General features: G+C 33.2%; 4 protein-coding genes across 24 annotated transcripts in view; 1 reads left to right on the top strand and 3 right to left on the bottom strand.

Moving 5' to 3' along the window:
• Positions 1-10,748, bottom strand: part of LOC126874694 (protein qui-1-like) — an 89,236-nt gene extending 78,488 nt beyond the window's left edge. For all 17 annotated transcript variants that reach the window (XM_050637015.1, XM_050637023.1, XM_050637021.1 and 14 more), the window contains exon 1: positions 10,600-10,748. The gene's annotated coding sequence lies outside the window, so the exon portion shown is untranslated. The remainder of the gene's footprint in view (positions 1-10,599) is intronic.
• Positions 6,980-8,945, bottom strand: LOC126874699 (uncharacterized). Of its 3 annotated transcripts, none has more exons than XR_007692945.1 (5): positions 8,335-8,941; positions 8,077-8,190; positions 7,750-7,919; positions 7,399-7,661; positions 6,980-7,263 (listed from the first exon to the last, which is right to left on the bottom strand). XR_007692945.1 is itself a non-coding variant. In XM_050637048.1 (5 exons), exons 1-4 carry the CDS (start codon positions 8,399-8,401, stop codon positions 7,602-7,604), a joined length of 411 nt encoding a protein of 136 aa, XP_050493005.1. In that variant the 5' UTR covers positions 8,402-8,945; the 3' UTR covers positions 6,980-7,263; positions 7,591-7,601. The 3 variants fall into 3 exon arrangements, 2 of the variants coding, with proteins under 2 accessions (XP_050493005.1, XP_050493004.1); XM_050637048.1 differs by having other exon boundaries at positions 7,591-7,661; positions 8,335-8,945; XM_050637047.1 differs by having other exon boundaries at positions 6,980-7,661.
• Positions 10,749-11,898: 1,150 nt separating the features above from the next.
• LOC126874239 (GTPase-GDP dissociation stimulator vimar) lies at positions 11,899-16,173 on the bottom strand. Its single transcript, XM_050636014.1, has 10 exons — positions 16,029-16,173; positions 15,436-15,564; positions 14,993-15,226; positions 14,427-14,593; positions 14,019-14,250; positions 13,788-13,934; positions 13,315-13,710; positions 13,063-13,195; positions 12,686-12,951; positions 11,899-12,589 (listed from the first exon to the last, which is right to left on the bottom strand). The coding sequence occupies exons 1-10, from the start codon at positions 16,036-16,038 to the stop codon at positions 12,468-12,470; spliced, it is 1,836 nt and encodes a 611-aa protein (XP_050491971.1). The 5' UTR covers positions 16,039-16,173; the 3' UTR covers positions 11,899-12,467.
• Positions 15,956-18,128, top strand: LOC126874260 (transmembrane protein 242). Of its 3 annotated transcripts, XM_050636055.1 has the most exons (3): positions 15,956-16,089; positions 16,368-16,444; positions 17,279-18,128. In XM_050636055.1, the coding sequence occupies exon 3, from the start codon at positions 17,317-17,319 to the stop codon at positions 17,653-17,655; it is 339 nt and encodes a 112-aa protein (XP_050492012.1). In that variant the 5' UTR covers positions 15,956-16,089; positions 16,368-16,444; positions 17,279-17,316; the 3' UTR covers positions 17,656-18,128. The 3 variants fall into 3 exon arrangements, with proteins under 3 accessions (XP_050492012.1, XP_050492011.1, XP_050492013.1); XM_050636054.1 differs by lacking the exons at positions 15,956-16,089; positions 16,368-16,444 and adding an exon at positions 16,556-16,930; XM_050636056.1 differs by lacking the exons at positions 15,956-16,089; positions 16,368-16,444 and adding an exon at positions 16,944-17,023.

The raw sequence follows: 18,128 nt of genomic DNA on the forward strand, positions 1-18,128 counted from the left end.
TTAAAATACGCGATACGATATTTAAATCATCGTCTTTTGCACGAATAATAAATACAGAGATAGAGCTATGCTTAAATATTAATGCGAGTAACTGTGTAAGATAAGAGGAAAAGGGATTCTAAAGACACGAAACTTAACCCATCTACAACGTCCGTGTAATCACTGCTTTCACGATGCTGGAAAGAAACTTAATATTCCTTAATTATCAACGGTATCTAGGCTGACATAAGCGTTTCCCCCGGGGGTGCATTGGACGAAACAGGTCGTCGCAAGGGCGAACACTTCACGTCAGCAACAAGAACCCCTCGAACACGGCGGAACAGCCGTTAAACCGGGTTCTTTGGAACATTTCACGGGACTTGAAATCCATTAAAATTGAGCAGTATAAAACTGAGCCTGATTGAAATGTCTATGGAAGCCGAACCGTGAAAGGATACGGGCTCTTCTGCTTTCAGAGACTACCGAATCGATGAAAATGGATCGAGAACCGAGGCGGAGTATAGAGGCATCTTAAAATTGCTTGAAACGAATTTCATCCGAGAGCTGAGCTATTTGCGGAGAAAACGCCGAGTATAGAATGAAGTTTACAGATTCTTTGTAGTGTATAAGTTATCTTTATGTCGGTATATAGAGAAATATTTTCATGTTTTCAATTTATAATACATTGTAGATTATGTCTTTCTTTTGTGATACTAATGTATTAGTGTTTATATATAAGTATCAATTTCATAGTCTAATAAAATTACAAATTCCAATCAAAAATACGTACATGATCTTTCGCTTTCTAAAATACTAACGCACATGGCAAGAGATTTATGAAACGTATTCTAAAAGCGCTTTTTCAATAATTACGCCGTACGTGATAAATTTAGAAACACGGGTTACATGGCTCCATGTTGCAATCCGGGCTCCAATACCTTGTCGTTTTCCTAATTTTCCATTACCCACGTATCGTATTCGTTTTACAGGCGGCAACTCAGAAATATGAAATACACAAGTTCGTTCTATGTTTCTTCTTCCGCTATTCCAGCAGGCTAAGTCTCACACAGTAATTTCAGTTGCTGGTCATTGAAATAGAACCGCTGTTTATTAATTCCAGTAGTACCTACAATTTAATTTAATTACGCTGAGACATACATGTATAATTGAAATTAATTCAGAAATTAATTAGTTCATGTTAAATCGTTTCCAATTTGCTCCCCATACGCTACTGTACCGCGCTATTCAGATTTTACTGAATTTACAGAATTCCTGTCAGCAATTCCGATGAAAGAAAATCTCTGCGTCGGCGAAAATTTGCTATTATTCCAAAGTGGATGTTCTCTCGCACATTTTATCACAAACGCAAGTATTCTAGAACATAAAAAGATATAATTTTTTTTCCTGGAATTTGAGATTTTATTAGACCGTCAGTCAAAGAGCTGAACTAGTCTCGTAGAAGCATTCCTCGAATTTTCTACCATCTTTGAATAATAATAAAAATACACACGTAGCTTCGGGTCAAAGATTGTCAAGTCACTGACAGATTCTATATGGCAATATTAGGTCACCAAGTAAGTTCGTGCCACGTTGCGTTTACACGTTTCGTGTCTAACGAACGTAGAACGATGAAAGAGCGTTGCAATATCTGTGTTAATATCTGTGTGGTTTACAGAAATGTTTTGTCGTTTCATATTTGCGCAAAGTAGTTTATGATCCCTTGAAATCACAATCCCAACGCTGTTGTAGGTTTTCATTTCACCTGTGTACCTTTCATTACAAATACTCTTGGCTGATGAAAGTTTATTGGGATAGCCAAGTAACGTTGTGAATTCTAAGATCTACGCAGAATAGTCTTTGGTTATTTTTAACTGACAATCCGCTAGAACATACAACTCTCTACTGAGAAAATTTCGTTAAAATGAGAAAACAGTTCCGCGTGAACCTCGTCTGATCTTCAAAACTGTTCCAATTAGAAAAGGATTTTTGCGTTTCTGTGGGTCAACTGTTCTGATGGAACGCTTGGAATGTTTTAAGAAATATTCCTCCTATTAGCGACAGGAAGCTCCAAAGCACTTTAACTCTGTTGAAGAATTTAAAGAACCAACCTTTTTCATCAGTTAACTGCAACGATGGTATGCAATTAGCGAGATGTTTTTACGAGAACATCGTTCCCATGAGATAAGTTTCGCCGGTGGAAATGTTTCGGTGACGGGGGAACTCTAACGAGGAGAAGATTTTTCAGCTTGGAAACTCGAGAGGAAAATGAAGCTGTACAATTTTATATCGCTACTTTTCAAGTTACATTGATACTTGATGCGAATATCTAGAAACTAATTCGCAAGAAACGTCTCCTATCGAAGGAACAAAATGGTAACAACGATGATGCGTTTGCAACGAGCGAATAAACGAAACAGAAGATTGTAAAAAGCCATTCATTTAAAACGAGAATAATCTGGTTTTTAATTTTAACGATTTAACGCAAGGTAGATACGTAAAAAGGCAACGAGGTATTTATTAATTGAAGCACGAAAAACGTTTCGTTTAACAATAAGAAGATAATCTGATTTGGGCGGTTTAACTAAATTTACAGAAAGAGAAGCAAGTTTGGAAAACACGAAAAACATTTCGTTTAATCGCAAAAGTATAATCCGTTTTTAACGAGGAATAAATCAACGTAGAAAAATCATCGAAATATTCCAACCAACTGGAATATGTTAAAAATCTATTGTACGGTTGTATATATCGTTGGGAAGAAATTGTTCGCGTGTTTTCAAGCTACGATAAATGGTTCGTATAATCGTAGATCAAGAGCGACACGTTGGTGTCCTCGTGTTAATAAGAGACGCTATATCTCGAGTGGAACGATTTTATCGTTCTCCTTTACAAAATACTCTTCTAGAAGCGCAACGAAGAGAACGAACGCAGAAAGTAGTACACAGAATGGAATAATAAAAGCTACAAGCGTTTTTCTTGCCGGCTGTATTTATAGTTGCAACTAATTCAGTTGCAACACATGCAAGCTGCAAGTGAACCTCTGAACTTTTGACCCGACAAACCAGAAACCAATATGCACATATGGTACGTATATACGACGTGTAGCGCGTATACAGGAGACTCGTACGAGGTAACAAGTCCGCATAAACCGATCCGAGGCGAAACCACGAGATTCTAATTATTGCTTTCGAATAAATAAATGAACGATCGTTCCGTTATGGAAACGCGCGTAGGACGAAAGAATTACGTAATTGCAGCATCGTCGGAAATTTCGTGGCATCGACCAAATTTTTATATCGTATCAAGGGAAGACGATTGCAAACGTGGCGCAAGTGACTTTTAAGCTATAGTATCACTGCGCTGAAGAGTTTCCAATCCTTTCCGATATGTTCGCGCTTTATTATGTATGTTATATGTTCACGTCGAAGCCTGGCCATCGCCAATTATCAGGTTGTCCGAAAAGTGTCTTTCTTTCACAGAGGCATCTTTATACAAACATGAAACCTAATCTGTCGAATCTTATGATCTTTATTTTGATGGAACAAAATGGATCATACGCAATTCGATGAAATAATATAAAATGGAAAATGTGCATCCATTGTTTCTGTATAAAACGAAAGCAACTCGTCGGACGACCTAATATTATACGTACAAAGAGATTTTGAAGTACAGGGTGTCTCGGCTAGATGAGATCAGCTAGATATCTGCTTTGTTTACGATCGTATGAAACAATTGACTCATTCAGCCGAGACGCTCTGTATAACAAACGATTGTTTGTATTTTATTTACAACAAATACGCTGGTGTTTTATAATTACTTATGTGATTTATAAGATTCTGCTTAATTTCATGAAACTTTGGATGGAAGCTCGTAAGTTCGATTTCAAGCAAAATCCACCGGACAGTGGTAATTTATTCTTTAGAGAAATTTCAGGCGAATTTATTCCATGAAAAGAAAAGCACATTATCTCACATTTCCTTCCAACAAATAACAATCTCAAACCTCGAACGATAAAACTCTGTCCCCACTGAACAACTTGGTCGGGTCTTACAACTCCTAGAGAAGTAACTTCCAGCGGGCGTGGAAGCTTCTGAAATCGAAAATCGAAAGAAGAACACGTCACTCTGGCCACCTTTTCGTTCCGTCGAATCTCACGAATGCTTCTCGTTTCCGGCGAATTCCATTTTCCCCTTTGCTCGCCTCGAAACCGGATCGTGCACGTTTTCAAACACTGGTAACACGTTTCTCTGACGTTGCCACGCTGAATAGAACCATTTCTCACGTATTTCTCCGATACGTGTATATACGTATTGAAATGGTCGCAAGCTGCTCGGCTTTCTTATCAAACATTCAATAGGAAAGCTACATAGGACCAAAGCGGGAGAACCCGCGCGAATTCCACCTTACTAGACGCTACCACGAATAAAGATAAAATCTTTTTCTCATAGAAGAGCTGTTCCTTGCTGTTTTCTCTCGCTGAAAAATTTAGAGATATTTGACAGAGAAGTTTGAAATGTATGTCGTAGTATGATTGATAACAATTAGGACAACGATTAACAGTGTTGCAGTACCTGATGATGGAGGATGACGAAGAGACGCAAAATTTGTGTCCCTTGAGGCGCTTAAAATTCTAACAAGGCGTCGTTCTAAGAACTCTGTGGTATAAAAATGCCATATTTGTATTATTATCCTGTTTCGAAAAATTGCCAGCAACGTTGGCAAAATAGAAAGACGTGGCCAGAAGGGAGAAATTATAGAAGCTCATAATTTCGTCAGAGTGCGGTATTCGTTACGATACAGGCGAATTTATGTAATATCGTGATATAATGTGTTTACAAAGAGTGGACAATAGAGATGTTAATCAGACAGAAAAAGACGATTGTTGTTCAACCTGAACTATTCACGCCAAACGCACAGAAAACAGCGCAATCCACACTCTCTCGGCAACGCCACTCGCAACCTCTGTCTCCGCTCAGCTCGCACTCTGCTTCTCGACTCGCACTCTGCTTTTCGACTCGCACTCTGCTTTTCGACTAACTCTCTGGCCGTTGCCGCATTCTGTTGCCTTTTTCCTAGGCCCACCGCACACGTGTTCTGCAGGCGCTCGTGGCCAGGGTCACGTAGGTCTTTTCCACGAAACTATGCACTTGAAAAGACCGATGACACATCGATGGGCCCGACGGCGCCTCGGCTCTCGCGACATTGTTCATAGTTCGCCCGATATTTCTTAGGCCTTTCGTCCACGATACTACATTTATGTTCCATGATAAACAATTATTACTTCCTCCATAAGCATGAAATATATTCGTGCTACACGTATATACAGACCGCCGCTGTAAGATATTTGGAACAACGTGAATAAGTATACATACGTGTGTTACTCGATGACACCTCATTAATAAATCGTACGCATTGTGTACCTTTTCGTATCGTATATCATCCACAGACCAATTAAATCGATCGTATTAACCATATCGTGTTACTGAGAACAGTGTTGTCGGATGACTATACTAATTACTTACACGCTACTTCTATGCCCGTAATCTAAATTTGACCTTGAATTATCTAGGCCTTTGAACAAAAATGTCCAATTTACTCGCGTAATCGAAGAAGCAAAAATTGGCCTGCGCGATCAAGTTGTTCCAAAGGTTCTCGAAATTTACATTTATGCTACGCCGGTTATCAGCTTCGGATGTAGTAGTTTCGTCGTACGCTTACGAATTGCGTAAAGCCAAGTTCAATTCCCGTCAGGCCGAAATAAGTAAATACAAGCGTTCGATTCGATCAAACGGAGCGTTTACGACGTATTGGTGAATTCTCACGAGTTTCGACAATTTTTACCGGGTACAGCGTGTACGCGCGTGATCGTTTGGAAAAGAAAGAATCCGTAAATCTTAAAGTATGACTCCTCTCCTTTCCGCTTCCGATTTCTGATTCCCCGTAGATCACAACGGCTCGGGACAAAGGTACGAAAATCATGCGAGAACGCTGCGCCAACGTTTTCTAAGCTCTAAACAATTTTGAACGGATGCACGCACGAAACTGTGAAACGAAACACGCTAAAATTCACCTATACCGTTTTCCCAGTTCTCGTCGCCAGTTTCCGCTAACTGTAACGCGATACTGCTATCGAATTTGTATTAGCTTTTATTCCGAATGATCGTAAACCAAGAGACCTTACATAGAACGATTTAACAAAGAAAAGGAAAATTATCTATTTGCAGAGAGCCTCGTCTCTTGATTCCGTATCACCGTGTGTTCTCATAATCTCAAAGAATTATTCCGCAAATTGTTCCTCGAACTTAATAATCGAGGCAAGTAGCTCGATACTTTTGTACAGAGGACAAAAAAACGTATCGAAATATGGGGTTCTATTAAAAAATATATCGGTGACTCTAAAATCGTCATGGAGAAATGACCTTGAGAAAGACATTCTTCCCACCGATACATGTACCACTCGAAATGGTTTAACTTTGTCCTGAGCAGTTTTCTCGCACGATAATAATATCTATAATTGTGTGAGACATTTTTTCACGATACTGCGGCTTTTTAGGTAGCCTCTTGCAACGTACTAAAGTTTGAACAATAGAAAGGAAGAACGATATTGATATCGTGCAAACTGCTCGCTATTACCAAATGTTCTTTTCATTAGCCCGTACCATCTTCTCTCTAACTAATGTATTGTTCGCGACTAATGTATTCTTCTCTCTAACTAATGTATACAGTCGATACAGAGAACTATTGTTAAAGGGGAGCACGATGCAGCGTGAACGTCTAGAACGAACGTCTAGAACGTGATAAATGTCTTCTCAGTCTTCGAGCTTGAGGAAAAGCACTTCACCGCTTCATTACCTCGGCTAACGCCGCCCTCGTCCTTAGAACTGTCTTAAGACAGAACAGTTTGAAACGAGTTTATGGCACGTCGATTTTACTGTCAACGAAAGTTGGACGGCTGGATTACGGGGTTGACAGCGTGTTATACATAGTTTGGAATAATCTCGAGTTCCCAGTGACGAGCAGCCACCTTTAATGAAAGTCGTACAACACGGTTATCATCGTAGGATGGATATTTGAAAATGCTCGAGGAAGAGAAATATCATCGAAGAAGGCAGTTACTTTCGTTACAGGCAACTCTTAAAATTCTTCAATGCGTTGTTGGCAGAGAGTTTAAGGTACGTGGCATGACTGATTGAAGAACAGACTGTGCACAAAAGCAACTCGATCGGCAATGTCAAAGGAGGATGGTGAGGGAATGCCAAATTCGTACTTCTTTGCACACCTGAAACTCTAATATAACATTGTTCTGTAAGTACGATATCATCTGTGGTAAATGTAATGGGGAAGTTGTAGAAAATGTAAGTGAAATACTTAAAATTCAATTAGAGACGTATTTCATGGAATATTGGCATTGTAATACTTTACCCTAATTTATCGAATTTTATCGTTAACAATTTCAGCAACACGCTTCTACACGCTATATAAATATCGACTTTTGTTTATAAAATAGCACTTGCATTTCTGTTTGAAGTTAAAAAGTTTTAATTCGCTTTTTACTACTTCGCCGCCATATTTGCCATAACTGTTTGCACTTTCACGATACTCTAAGATATTTACATGGTGTCTTATTAGAATTTTAGATGCCCGAAGAGATACAAATTTGGCACATTTTTATTGCCCTCGATTTTCTGCAAAACGAAACGTCAAACAAACAAATTCTTATTTTGTATTTCAATTTATTATTCTAAGGTAATAATATTGTTTTAAGGTCGTTACCCTGTAAGAAGTTTTCTGGAGAGATAATGTTTCTAGCGTGTTTGTTTCGGACGCGGCTGACCATAAACTATCCAATTTCACTGATGCTCTCCCGCCGCTCTTTCGCGCTTCCTCGTTTCTGACGTTGTTGCCATACGAATGGATCACGTTATACGTCGACGTAACGTTTTCTGCGTGCATCGGAGATAGTTGTAAAATTGTTTCGATCGAAAGTTCAAAGCAATGAGGAAAGTTTAAAAGCTCGCGCAAATTCATCCTAAACTGCGTTTGTAACATTCTCGAATTACACGGCGGTTAATCGAACAATTGCTCGAGCATGGAATTTACCTTTATAATTCGAAAATAAAGTTTCTCGTTTCTCCCTCCAATTCTCTGCCAATACAATTTTCCAAACTGTAGCGCAGTCGCAAACACACGAGTATTTAGAAAATACAGGATGTTCTAAAATTGTAACGAAATTGTAAAATCGAATATTTCCTTGTACTGTGCCATTTATGAAACTTGGATATTTCGTGGTTCATATAGCGACGATTATCGTCCGCGAGACTCTAAGCTATAAATCACCAACTGACAAATTGTGATTACCTTGTGGAGTGAATCTCATTACTGGTAAAGGAGATATGCCTTGAATGAGATCCATTACGCAATGCATTGATTCTGAAATAACCTATTAATCAAACGAACTAATGAAAACCGCCGTTACTAGGCAAACCGATGTGAAACTCTATTCATGTCCATTAATAAATTAAAAACGCCAAACAAGTTAATTCGTTGGTACTTTTCTTCTCCCTATACCGAGTGCCATCTACCGAGTTTCTTCGTGCATTATATAAGATAGACATATTAAATAATGAAATTTTTGCTGATACTTATTCGAAGCAGATCGATTAACTAAAGGAGGAAACAAGACGGGAAATTTCTATGAAAATAAATACTGAGTCAAAAAAAGAAGGAAAAACGAAAAAATACAAGAAAAAAATTAGATAAAATAGTTGGTATAGAACGTATTAAAGATAGGATAGAATCGAAACCATAAAATCTGTGCATACATAGAACAGACACATAGAACATAAATCTCGTGGAATTTCCACTATACCATCGTATCGATAGAAAGTATATTGAACAATAAATCTTGCATCATATTTGTATGCCTTTATGACCTTAATAAAATAAATATTGTCTGCCAATATTGACAACAATGATACATACACACACATATATTATAAGTAATTTTTTATAATACACATATATTATCAAAAATATAATTACTAATAGTAATATTATATTGACTTAATATTATATAATACTAAATTAATAATTATTATAAAAAATGCATGTAATATATATTGCATACATTTTTTTATTTGTAATATATATATATTACATATATTTTTTATAATCTAGTGAATAAATTCGAACTTGTAATTACTATAATAGAAAAGTTAATTATACTGTTGTTTAATAAAAAAGATGCGTTTGTGTATGGCGTAAAGTAGCGACGACAAGTATGTCTTGCTCCTTTTTCAAAAACAGCTTGAAGAGACAAACAAGAGGGAACAAAATTTAAAAATAATCGCGTGTAACATTCTAAACAACTTGTATTTACATTACCACCGGTGTGTAACTTCAAAAATACAATAATATAATGTATAATGTAAAAATACAATAATACTGTACATATGTATGGGAGATAATAGATAATAAATTTACATATAATGATTAATAATTAAAAAATAATTTGAAATATTAATAGATAGAACGATAGCTATCAAAAAGCACCAGGTTAAAATACTACCTTCTAATAGATTGTAATATAAAATTGATTACTCTGCATAATACTCGTCATTATACATTATTATTTAGTCACAGAGAATTACTATATACAAAAGAGAAGCTATTGGAAGCGTAAGACATTTTTATACTTTGCACGAACCTGAAACTTACCTTTTTGCTAAAATAGCCCACATTAATAAGCAAATTAGTTCTATATATGTATTAAAATCAATAAGAAAGATATAGAAGCCAAACCCATTAAGTATGAATATTACGCCGAAAAAAAAAACGCAAAGATTTCCCTCCCAAAAAAATTCTTAAGTTTAATAACTTCTCGTCAAAATTTTCTCGAACTACAAATTTCCAATCTCAATTATAGTAAAAATTCATTGTGTTGGAACTAATATCGAAGGATTATCTAAAAAATCTTCTATTAACATTATACAATGTGAAATTTAATAACATAACATAGAACATTAGAAAAAAATACTTAAAAACCGTCTGTTCGCAAGATTAAGTAAAACATATCTCCCAGAATAACAGAGATTCTACGCAATTCAAATATTCTAATATTCAACGTATTAAGCAGCTAATATCTCCAAAGTTGATCGCGTAATTAAAAGGAAAAAACTCAAAGGAGATCCTACTTAAATCTTAGATAAGACCGCGAGGGAGAAACGTTGAGACGATGCAACTTACGACGAAAAAACCTAAGCGCCACCTGTCCATCGATAGGTGATAATTATTTTTTTAATTCGTCGCGGGGAAGAAACAATCATCGTGTCGGTAATACCGCCGATTATCTTCTTCCTATCGATCGGTAAGGACGAGTCAAAATGGCGGTGGGGGGTGTTTATTGAGCCAAGAGGGCCTCAAAAAAAAGAGCAATCCTGAATTCCTCAACATAACAATTGCACGCAGCATCCTTATCCCGCCAAAGTTTCGACATTTTATTACAGTTTGGAAACTGTAAACGTGAATGATGAAAAGAAAAATTAGAGAATGCACGTTAAGAGCGTGTAGCGAAGCGGCTACAGGACGAATCGGAAATCTGAAAGAGAATGAAAAGGCGCTTACCGGTATTGTTGTCCGGGATAGAACGAAAAGAACCAGCCCTCACTGTGGCCGCCGCACCACTACTGACAACGAAAGCTTAAGCACCGCACGACCAAAGTGATAGGTCGACGCGCACGCGTCCTGCGAACGTTCACCTGGGAACAGGTTGATAAAGCACCATCTACTGGGGGGTTGATGGAGCAAAACTTTACCGCTTTATCATTCCTTAACACTAAGAAAGTTTGCAATCCATTTACCGTGCCCGTGCAAGAGCATAACTAATAGTAACTAGTAGAAACTTTCTACTACATAACAGATAGCAAGGCCTGTGTAAAAATTTAAGAATGCTTACAAGAAATCAAATTCGTTAGGTAAATATGCCGGAGACGGTCATGACAACACACATACAAGTCACACCTAACTCTGAATCGAAACATACCTGATCGCGTTGTTCATCTTTTACAAAAATAATAAAAGGTGTCCATACAGATTTAACAACGATATTTATATAAAGAATTCATGATCGAAATATGCCAAAATATAAAAGTTACTTCGATTTCTACTGTAAATATAATAAAAACTGAATGAACCTATGTTGTTCACTGTTAATAAACTATATATATAGTTATTTATAATTTAATCATATTGCGTATTAATTGGATACCTATCACACGTGAATTAATTAAAAAAGAATATAAACATATATATATTTACGTCTATTTTCGTTAAAATAAATCAAACCTTACCAAACGTTTCGCATTAAATGTCGAATTATCATCGTTGTTTGCCACATTATACGTCTCTCCCCTTTCAAAGTCATCTTCGTAATCAACCAATAATCTACACAAAAAATACCCAAAACTTTAGAATAAATGTATAAAACTCAGCCAATTGTATCAAAATAAAGCAATAATTACACCCAAATTCTAGCGATATAAATTTCGCTATAGAACTTTTACTATATAAGAATGTATTGTTTACACAAATCTGATAAATATTAATGGAAAACAATGGAATAATAACAGGAACACTACGTAATTGAAATCACGCACGTCAAAGGACGATACATCTTGACACCGTTTTTCAACAGTATAATTACTTTCCGCGCCAAAACTTCAGCTAGCTGATTCCTGATTGGCTAGAGCAGAACAGCTCCTCATTCGTTCGAAGCCGCGCGCAAAATTGAAATATTGTATGGCGGGAAATTTGTATCGGTCAACAAACTATAATAATTTCAGAGCAGATAAATATAATTGCGTATAGAAGAAATATGTTTAACAAATCAGTAAAGGTTATAATAAAGTACATAGTTATCAGAAATTGTGGTCTGTAGATTTATTATTAATTAATCACATAAAATATATTGTTTGGTCAATTTCTTAAAACTATGTACATCGATATATACGTTTGAAAACTTGTAGTATTTCTTTTCTTCTTTCTTTCTTTCTAACAAGAAAATTATCACATTTAAGTTAAATAAGAAATAATCCACGTGTACCAAACAATTAATAATATTTATGTTAGTTATTTTATAAACTAGCTGATATACTAATGAATATTTTTCACATTACAACTAATAGCAAAGTTAATTTTTTAAAATAATTTAAGACTAACTTCCCATATTACACATATATGATTGTTATTATTACTTTTCACAATTTTTGGTTGCTCACGCACACGCACATACACTCACATACATAATAAAAATTTTGACATCTTATAATTTTTCAACATTAAATATAAATTGGGAATTGATCTATATGCTCATAAACAGCATACGTTATATTGGCATCGCTTTAATCATTAAACAGGAACAAAAAACATATTTTTGATGTTTGTATCATATATATGATTGTACGTTTTCAATATCCCTTTCTTTAATTACTTAATTACACAATTTTATCGCAAATTTTTTTCAATTTTTCATTAAGTTTTGGTTCTTCTTTGATTAGATTTATTCCTTGACATAATGTTATCAATTCAGTTTTTCCCAGATGTTCTCTTAAGGCATCTGAAATTTAAATTTAAGAGAAACCTTAGCAAAATTTCATCAGTTCTTCGCGTCTTCAATTATATGATTAAATTTCATATTGTATTTCAATAATACCTAAATTAAGAATATTTTCTATTAGACTTAAAACATTATGCAAAATTGGTACTTCCAAACTGTTTAAAGTAGTAAAAAGTGTGCAAAGTTTTTCTCCTATATCAGCCTCAAGAAGAAGATTTTCACATTCGATCAGGGAAGTTGTAGTCAATATCATCAAGCTAATTAAAGCTTCATTTAGCATTAAAACGTGTGGTGTCGTTAACATTTTGACTAGGTGCTTCACAGCTCCATGTTCCATTACTAGAAGTGCTATTTCTCTATTTCTAATGATGAAAAACATAAATATTAATAATTATACATACATATAATATATATAAACTTTATGTATAAGATATGTAAATTTTACAAATATGTATTTATTAAACCTAACCGACCTGCTATTATTAATTAGCCAAGCAATTAAACGATTTGCTTCGCCTTGAACTCCAGGATGTTCCTCGACTTCGCACCAATTAACAACTTTCTTTATTAAACCATCCCTTTTTCCTAATTCTATGGCAGCCTCACCTGTAATAATAAGTAAACTGCCTATTCTTTGCATCTTTTACTTATCTGTTAATTTTATCAAAATATATATTTTTTCTATGTATTTAAAAAAATGTTCATGAGAACTACTGTTAACATACTTTGGCCATCAATAACAATCCTTAAAGTGCCCAGTAGCTTAAATACAACTGGATAAGATGAAACATTCAGCATAGAATACAAAATGTTTATTAACCCATCTTTTAATATTACAGGTTTATTATCCGCGGGAATAACAAGATTTCTCAAAGCGCTGAGTAGTGCATGTTGAAATCTTATATCAGCTATATCTGTATTATTTTTCTGTAGCAGTTTCAGAAGGTTGCAATGAACACCTTGCGTAACCATGAGTTTGCAATGGGCATCGGTACGCGCAAAATTGCCCATTGCTAAGACGGCTGTAATTTGTAAATCTTTATCTTCGCTTTCGAGCCATTCAATTAGCTTTTTATATGCAACACCATTACTTTCATCATATAGATAATTCATACTGTCATCTAAAATATTACGTTACACATAATATACTTATAAAGTACAGTTAAAGTACCTATTACTTCCCTTTTGGTTAACATACCTCCAGTTAATATAAGAACAATTAAGTTGCAAGCGATCTTCAACACAGATCTTGTTTCTTCATCTGTACAGTATGGACTATGTTTTTCCAATAACTTTAACAGTAACTCACAAACACCTGCTTTAGCAAGGATCAATTTGGCATTCTCTAAAATATCAATATGAATTAATACTAGTCAACATTTTACATTATTATTATAAATAACTAAATTAAACGTATATAAAATGATACCATCTTCTGCTTGTCCATGAAGAAGTTCTAAACACATTTCAGAAAGTTCTGATGATGTATCAGTGGATAAGATATTTATTAAAATTTTCATAACCCTTTCATCTAAAAATATTATGTTAGCATCATTCAGTATTCCTAGTATCAAAAGAGAATGCATTGCAGCCTCTCCCCCTGTAATTCCATCGATTTCCAGAATACTGCAGATAATTGGCACTACTTCTTGTTTCAGTGCCTAAGAAGAAAATAAAGAAAGATTAGTATTTAAATAAAATTATTCTAAATGAAAATTTTATATTCTATATAATATACAGAGAGCATGTAAGGTAAACTGTTTGACAATTATACTAATACAGCTACAATCGTGAAACGATATAGCAAACAAGAGAAATATTAATAAAAATATTATACCTCTGTATGAAGAGACGGTCGGTCAATAAGAAAGTTTAGCAAAAGTCCTGCAGCAACATTGCGAAGAAATGGTGCACCTTCTACATTTTCCAACGTAATACTTTTCTCCAATACTGCCAAAATTGATATCAACCCATTTTTGTCCTCAACAAACTTTTTACCATTTTCTATAATAATTTTGTCAATATTATTATAATAATATCCATATAATCTTAGATTTCATGCAAAATAATGATGTTATAATATTAATTTACAAATTAGTTTATTAATATACAAATTAATTATTTGTTAACAGTACCTATAACATGTTTTTCCTTTTGTATAGATTTAATTTTCATAAATTGATCTTGTAAGTTGCTATAAGTTTAATTTCTGGAACTTTATTTTTTATGCGAATCATTTTAATGATACTTCATGCAGTTAAAAATGTATATTCAATAGAAATTAATCAAAAGATAGAAACCATTCGTGTTACTACTATTAGTGATATATTATAATAATGATGGTTTTAATGTTAACTACATACATGAACAAAATTTGGATCATTAGGGATTAAAGCTCCCTACCATTCTCGTAACAAATATTTCCCAAGGCTCTGGAAGTCTGTGTCAATACATCAACGCGATCCTCTTTTAATAGATCTATTAATGCATTTACTAGATCTGTGGTAGTGCATTTTTCTCTTCCCCTTTCACTTTTAGCAATCTCAGCAATTGCTTTAGCAGTCTTTGCAATAATTTCTTTAGATTCATGACGCAATAAGGTTAGGAAAACATCATCTATTGTAAATTCAGTAGCTTCTAAAAACAAATAAAATTTGTCTGTTATTAGAAGTATAAATTATAGACTAAAATATCAAAGTTGATAGCATTTCTCATGAATTTATAATAATAGTTTGAAACAAAAGTAATAAATATTATATTTTGTAACAATTAGTAATTCTTAAGTATATTTTCCAAATATTAATTTAAGTCTAAACTGAAACTGGAAGACAAAAAACAGCTAATACCTCCAATTGAAGTTTTGCTAACATTCACAATAGAATCTAACACTTGAATAATATCTTCAATTTCTTTCTCAGATTTTACAACGAATCGCAGTTCTTCAACTAATTTATCAATATTGTCCTTCAATTCACCTAAAAAAATGATGAACATATAATAATATAATTCATAAACATATAATCAATACAAATCATATATATTAAATACATAAAATACATATTAGACAGCTCCAAATTTATATAAGTATTTTATTTAATATATTACAGACATAATATATAGAAATAATGTCAAGTATACAAGGAAAAAATGTATTTCTTTGGATATTTAATTTACAACATTTCATCTTTAAATTATAACGCTATAATTATAATACAGATAGTTTATATTTTCTTGAAGTTGTAGACACTACAGAATATATAAAATCAATTTAACATTAATTTCATAAAAGCACTTTAAAAAAAACAATTTAAGCAGTCAACAAAATAACTTGTCAATAAGGTTTGACATGAAATATTTCTCTAACTTGAAATTATTGCTAAAAATAGACGGAAATTTATCACCGATTATACGATATATAACATAGTTTTTATTACACTACCTTCCATCATATTTTTCCTATTTTAATTTCGAATTTTGTACAAATGGAACTTTTTTGTAATGTAAGTAGCAATTTACTTAATGAGAAGGAAACATCTTTTTAAAGAAACTTCCATAAATTGTGAATCATTAGATAAGAAAGTGACATTTTTCTATAGGGTAGCAACTAAAGGAATCTTAATGCAATTTCACATGCTACCAATAAGTGATATTGTGATATTGAATAATCATATAGAAAAAGAGGATTAGTTTCAAATAATATAAATTTAAATTGATATTGTATTGAAATATTTGCGTCTGAAGTGTGTATATGTATGTAATATTTATGTTCAATCTACAGGTGACAAAATGAAACGATCCAAATTTTTTCGGCTCCTAGGCAGAACTTTTTGTCTTCTAAGGCCTTAAGTTTAAAACGTAAGGAATTATTTAAGATTAGTTTTATCTAAATATTCCTCCTGATTTTTAGTTATAAGCAAGTTTTAAAAATCGTTCAATCCATGAACTATGGACAACGAAATACTATACCACCAATTACGTGCTGTTAGTGCAAAGCGCTCCAAGAAACTAGCTAGACCTTTCAGATAAAATTAAACTTAATTAATTCTTTAGGTTCTAAATTTTCATTTGTATATTTTGCATTTTATGCAATAGCAATACATTTATTTAATGCAAAATATATTTATGTCTATTAAAAATTATAATTTATGCAGTAACCGGTAAAGAAACAACTTTGTGCCGGTTCTGCATCTTGTTTAATTTGTGTTTCCTTTGAAATTTTGTGAAAAACCTTTTTAATTCTACTATTTCAATATTATGATATGTTACAACAATAAATAGAAAGTGATATAAAAATAATCATGTCAGAGACAGTACCAAAGAAGAAGAAAGATAAATTATATGGTATGTATTTAAATTTAGATTGTTTGATAATTCAAATATTAATACTTCTTTAGTTAAAGTGATTCGTGATCCACATTTAAATACAATTTAAAAGTATTATTTTTTTATATTCTTTCATTTTATATTATTTTAAGGTTATTAGATATGTATGAAAAGTACAAAATTTATATTAACCTTTTACAATTTAACGAAATAGTATAGAATAAATTTATGTTTAGTTCGCTGGTAATAAATTCAAACATAGATCAATTTCAAATTTATACAATTTTACATTTTTATGTGATAAAGTTTGAAATATCATACATAACCTAGTTTTATTTTTACCAATTTTATCAATTTATGTTTCAGAAACATTGTTCCTGGCTGGAGTAGCAGGAATATCTGTTATGGCTGGTTTTTTCAATGCTTTATCATCAGTTAAAAAAAAAGACAGTAAAAATTTTGATATTGGTTTTATGGGAGGGAAAGGTCTTCCTGAGTCCGGAGCAGCACTTGCTACAAGAGCTTTATTATGGGGTTCTGCTTGGGCAGTTGGTGGTTGTGGTATACTTTTTTATGGTATTTGGAAGCTTTCTGGAGCTTCAACTGCCGAAGAATTTCGATTAAAAGTTGGAAATATTTTACCAAAAATACCAAAAAATGATCCTCCTCAGAGTAGAACTGAATTTGAAAACCTTACAGATTTACTGAGATATGTCTCTGAAGAATGGGATAAAGAAAAATAGTCTTACTTATATATAAATTCGACAAGATTCTAGGTTTAAAGTATTTTTTACAGCTTTACAGATCTAAGAAATATTTTTAATCTGCAGTCTGCAAAGATCTAAGAAATACTAAAAACCAAAAATCACAAAAGTAATTATTTGACATTAAGTCATAAAAGGGTAGTTTTAAATGTGTACAGTAAAATAAATGAGGAATTTTATATTGCTGGTTTGTCATATAATAACTAATATTTATAATGTAATATTTCATTTTGTGTTTGTGTATATACAGTGTATATATATATTTGTACATTATTAATATACAATCCTAAAAGTTTGATCATATTAAATTTTCTTCAAGGAATATAAAATATTATTTTAATTGTAGTTCTTTTAAAAGACAAATAGCTAAACATATGTTTGTTCGTAAGAGTAAGCTATTATGTTTAATAACTATGTTAGTATATCTGTGTAAAATAAATGTCTTTTAATTA

The sequence above is a fragment of the Bombus huntii genome, chromosome 16, assembly GCF_024542735.1.
Source record: "Bombus huntii isolate Logan2020A chromosome 16, iyBomHunt1.1, whole genome shotgun sequence".
NCBI lineage: Eukaryota > Metazoa > Arthropoda > Insecta > Hymenoptera > Apidae > Bombus > Bombus huntii.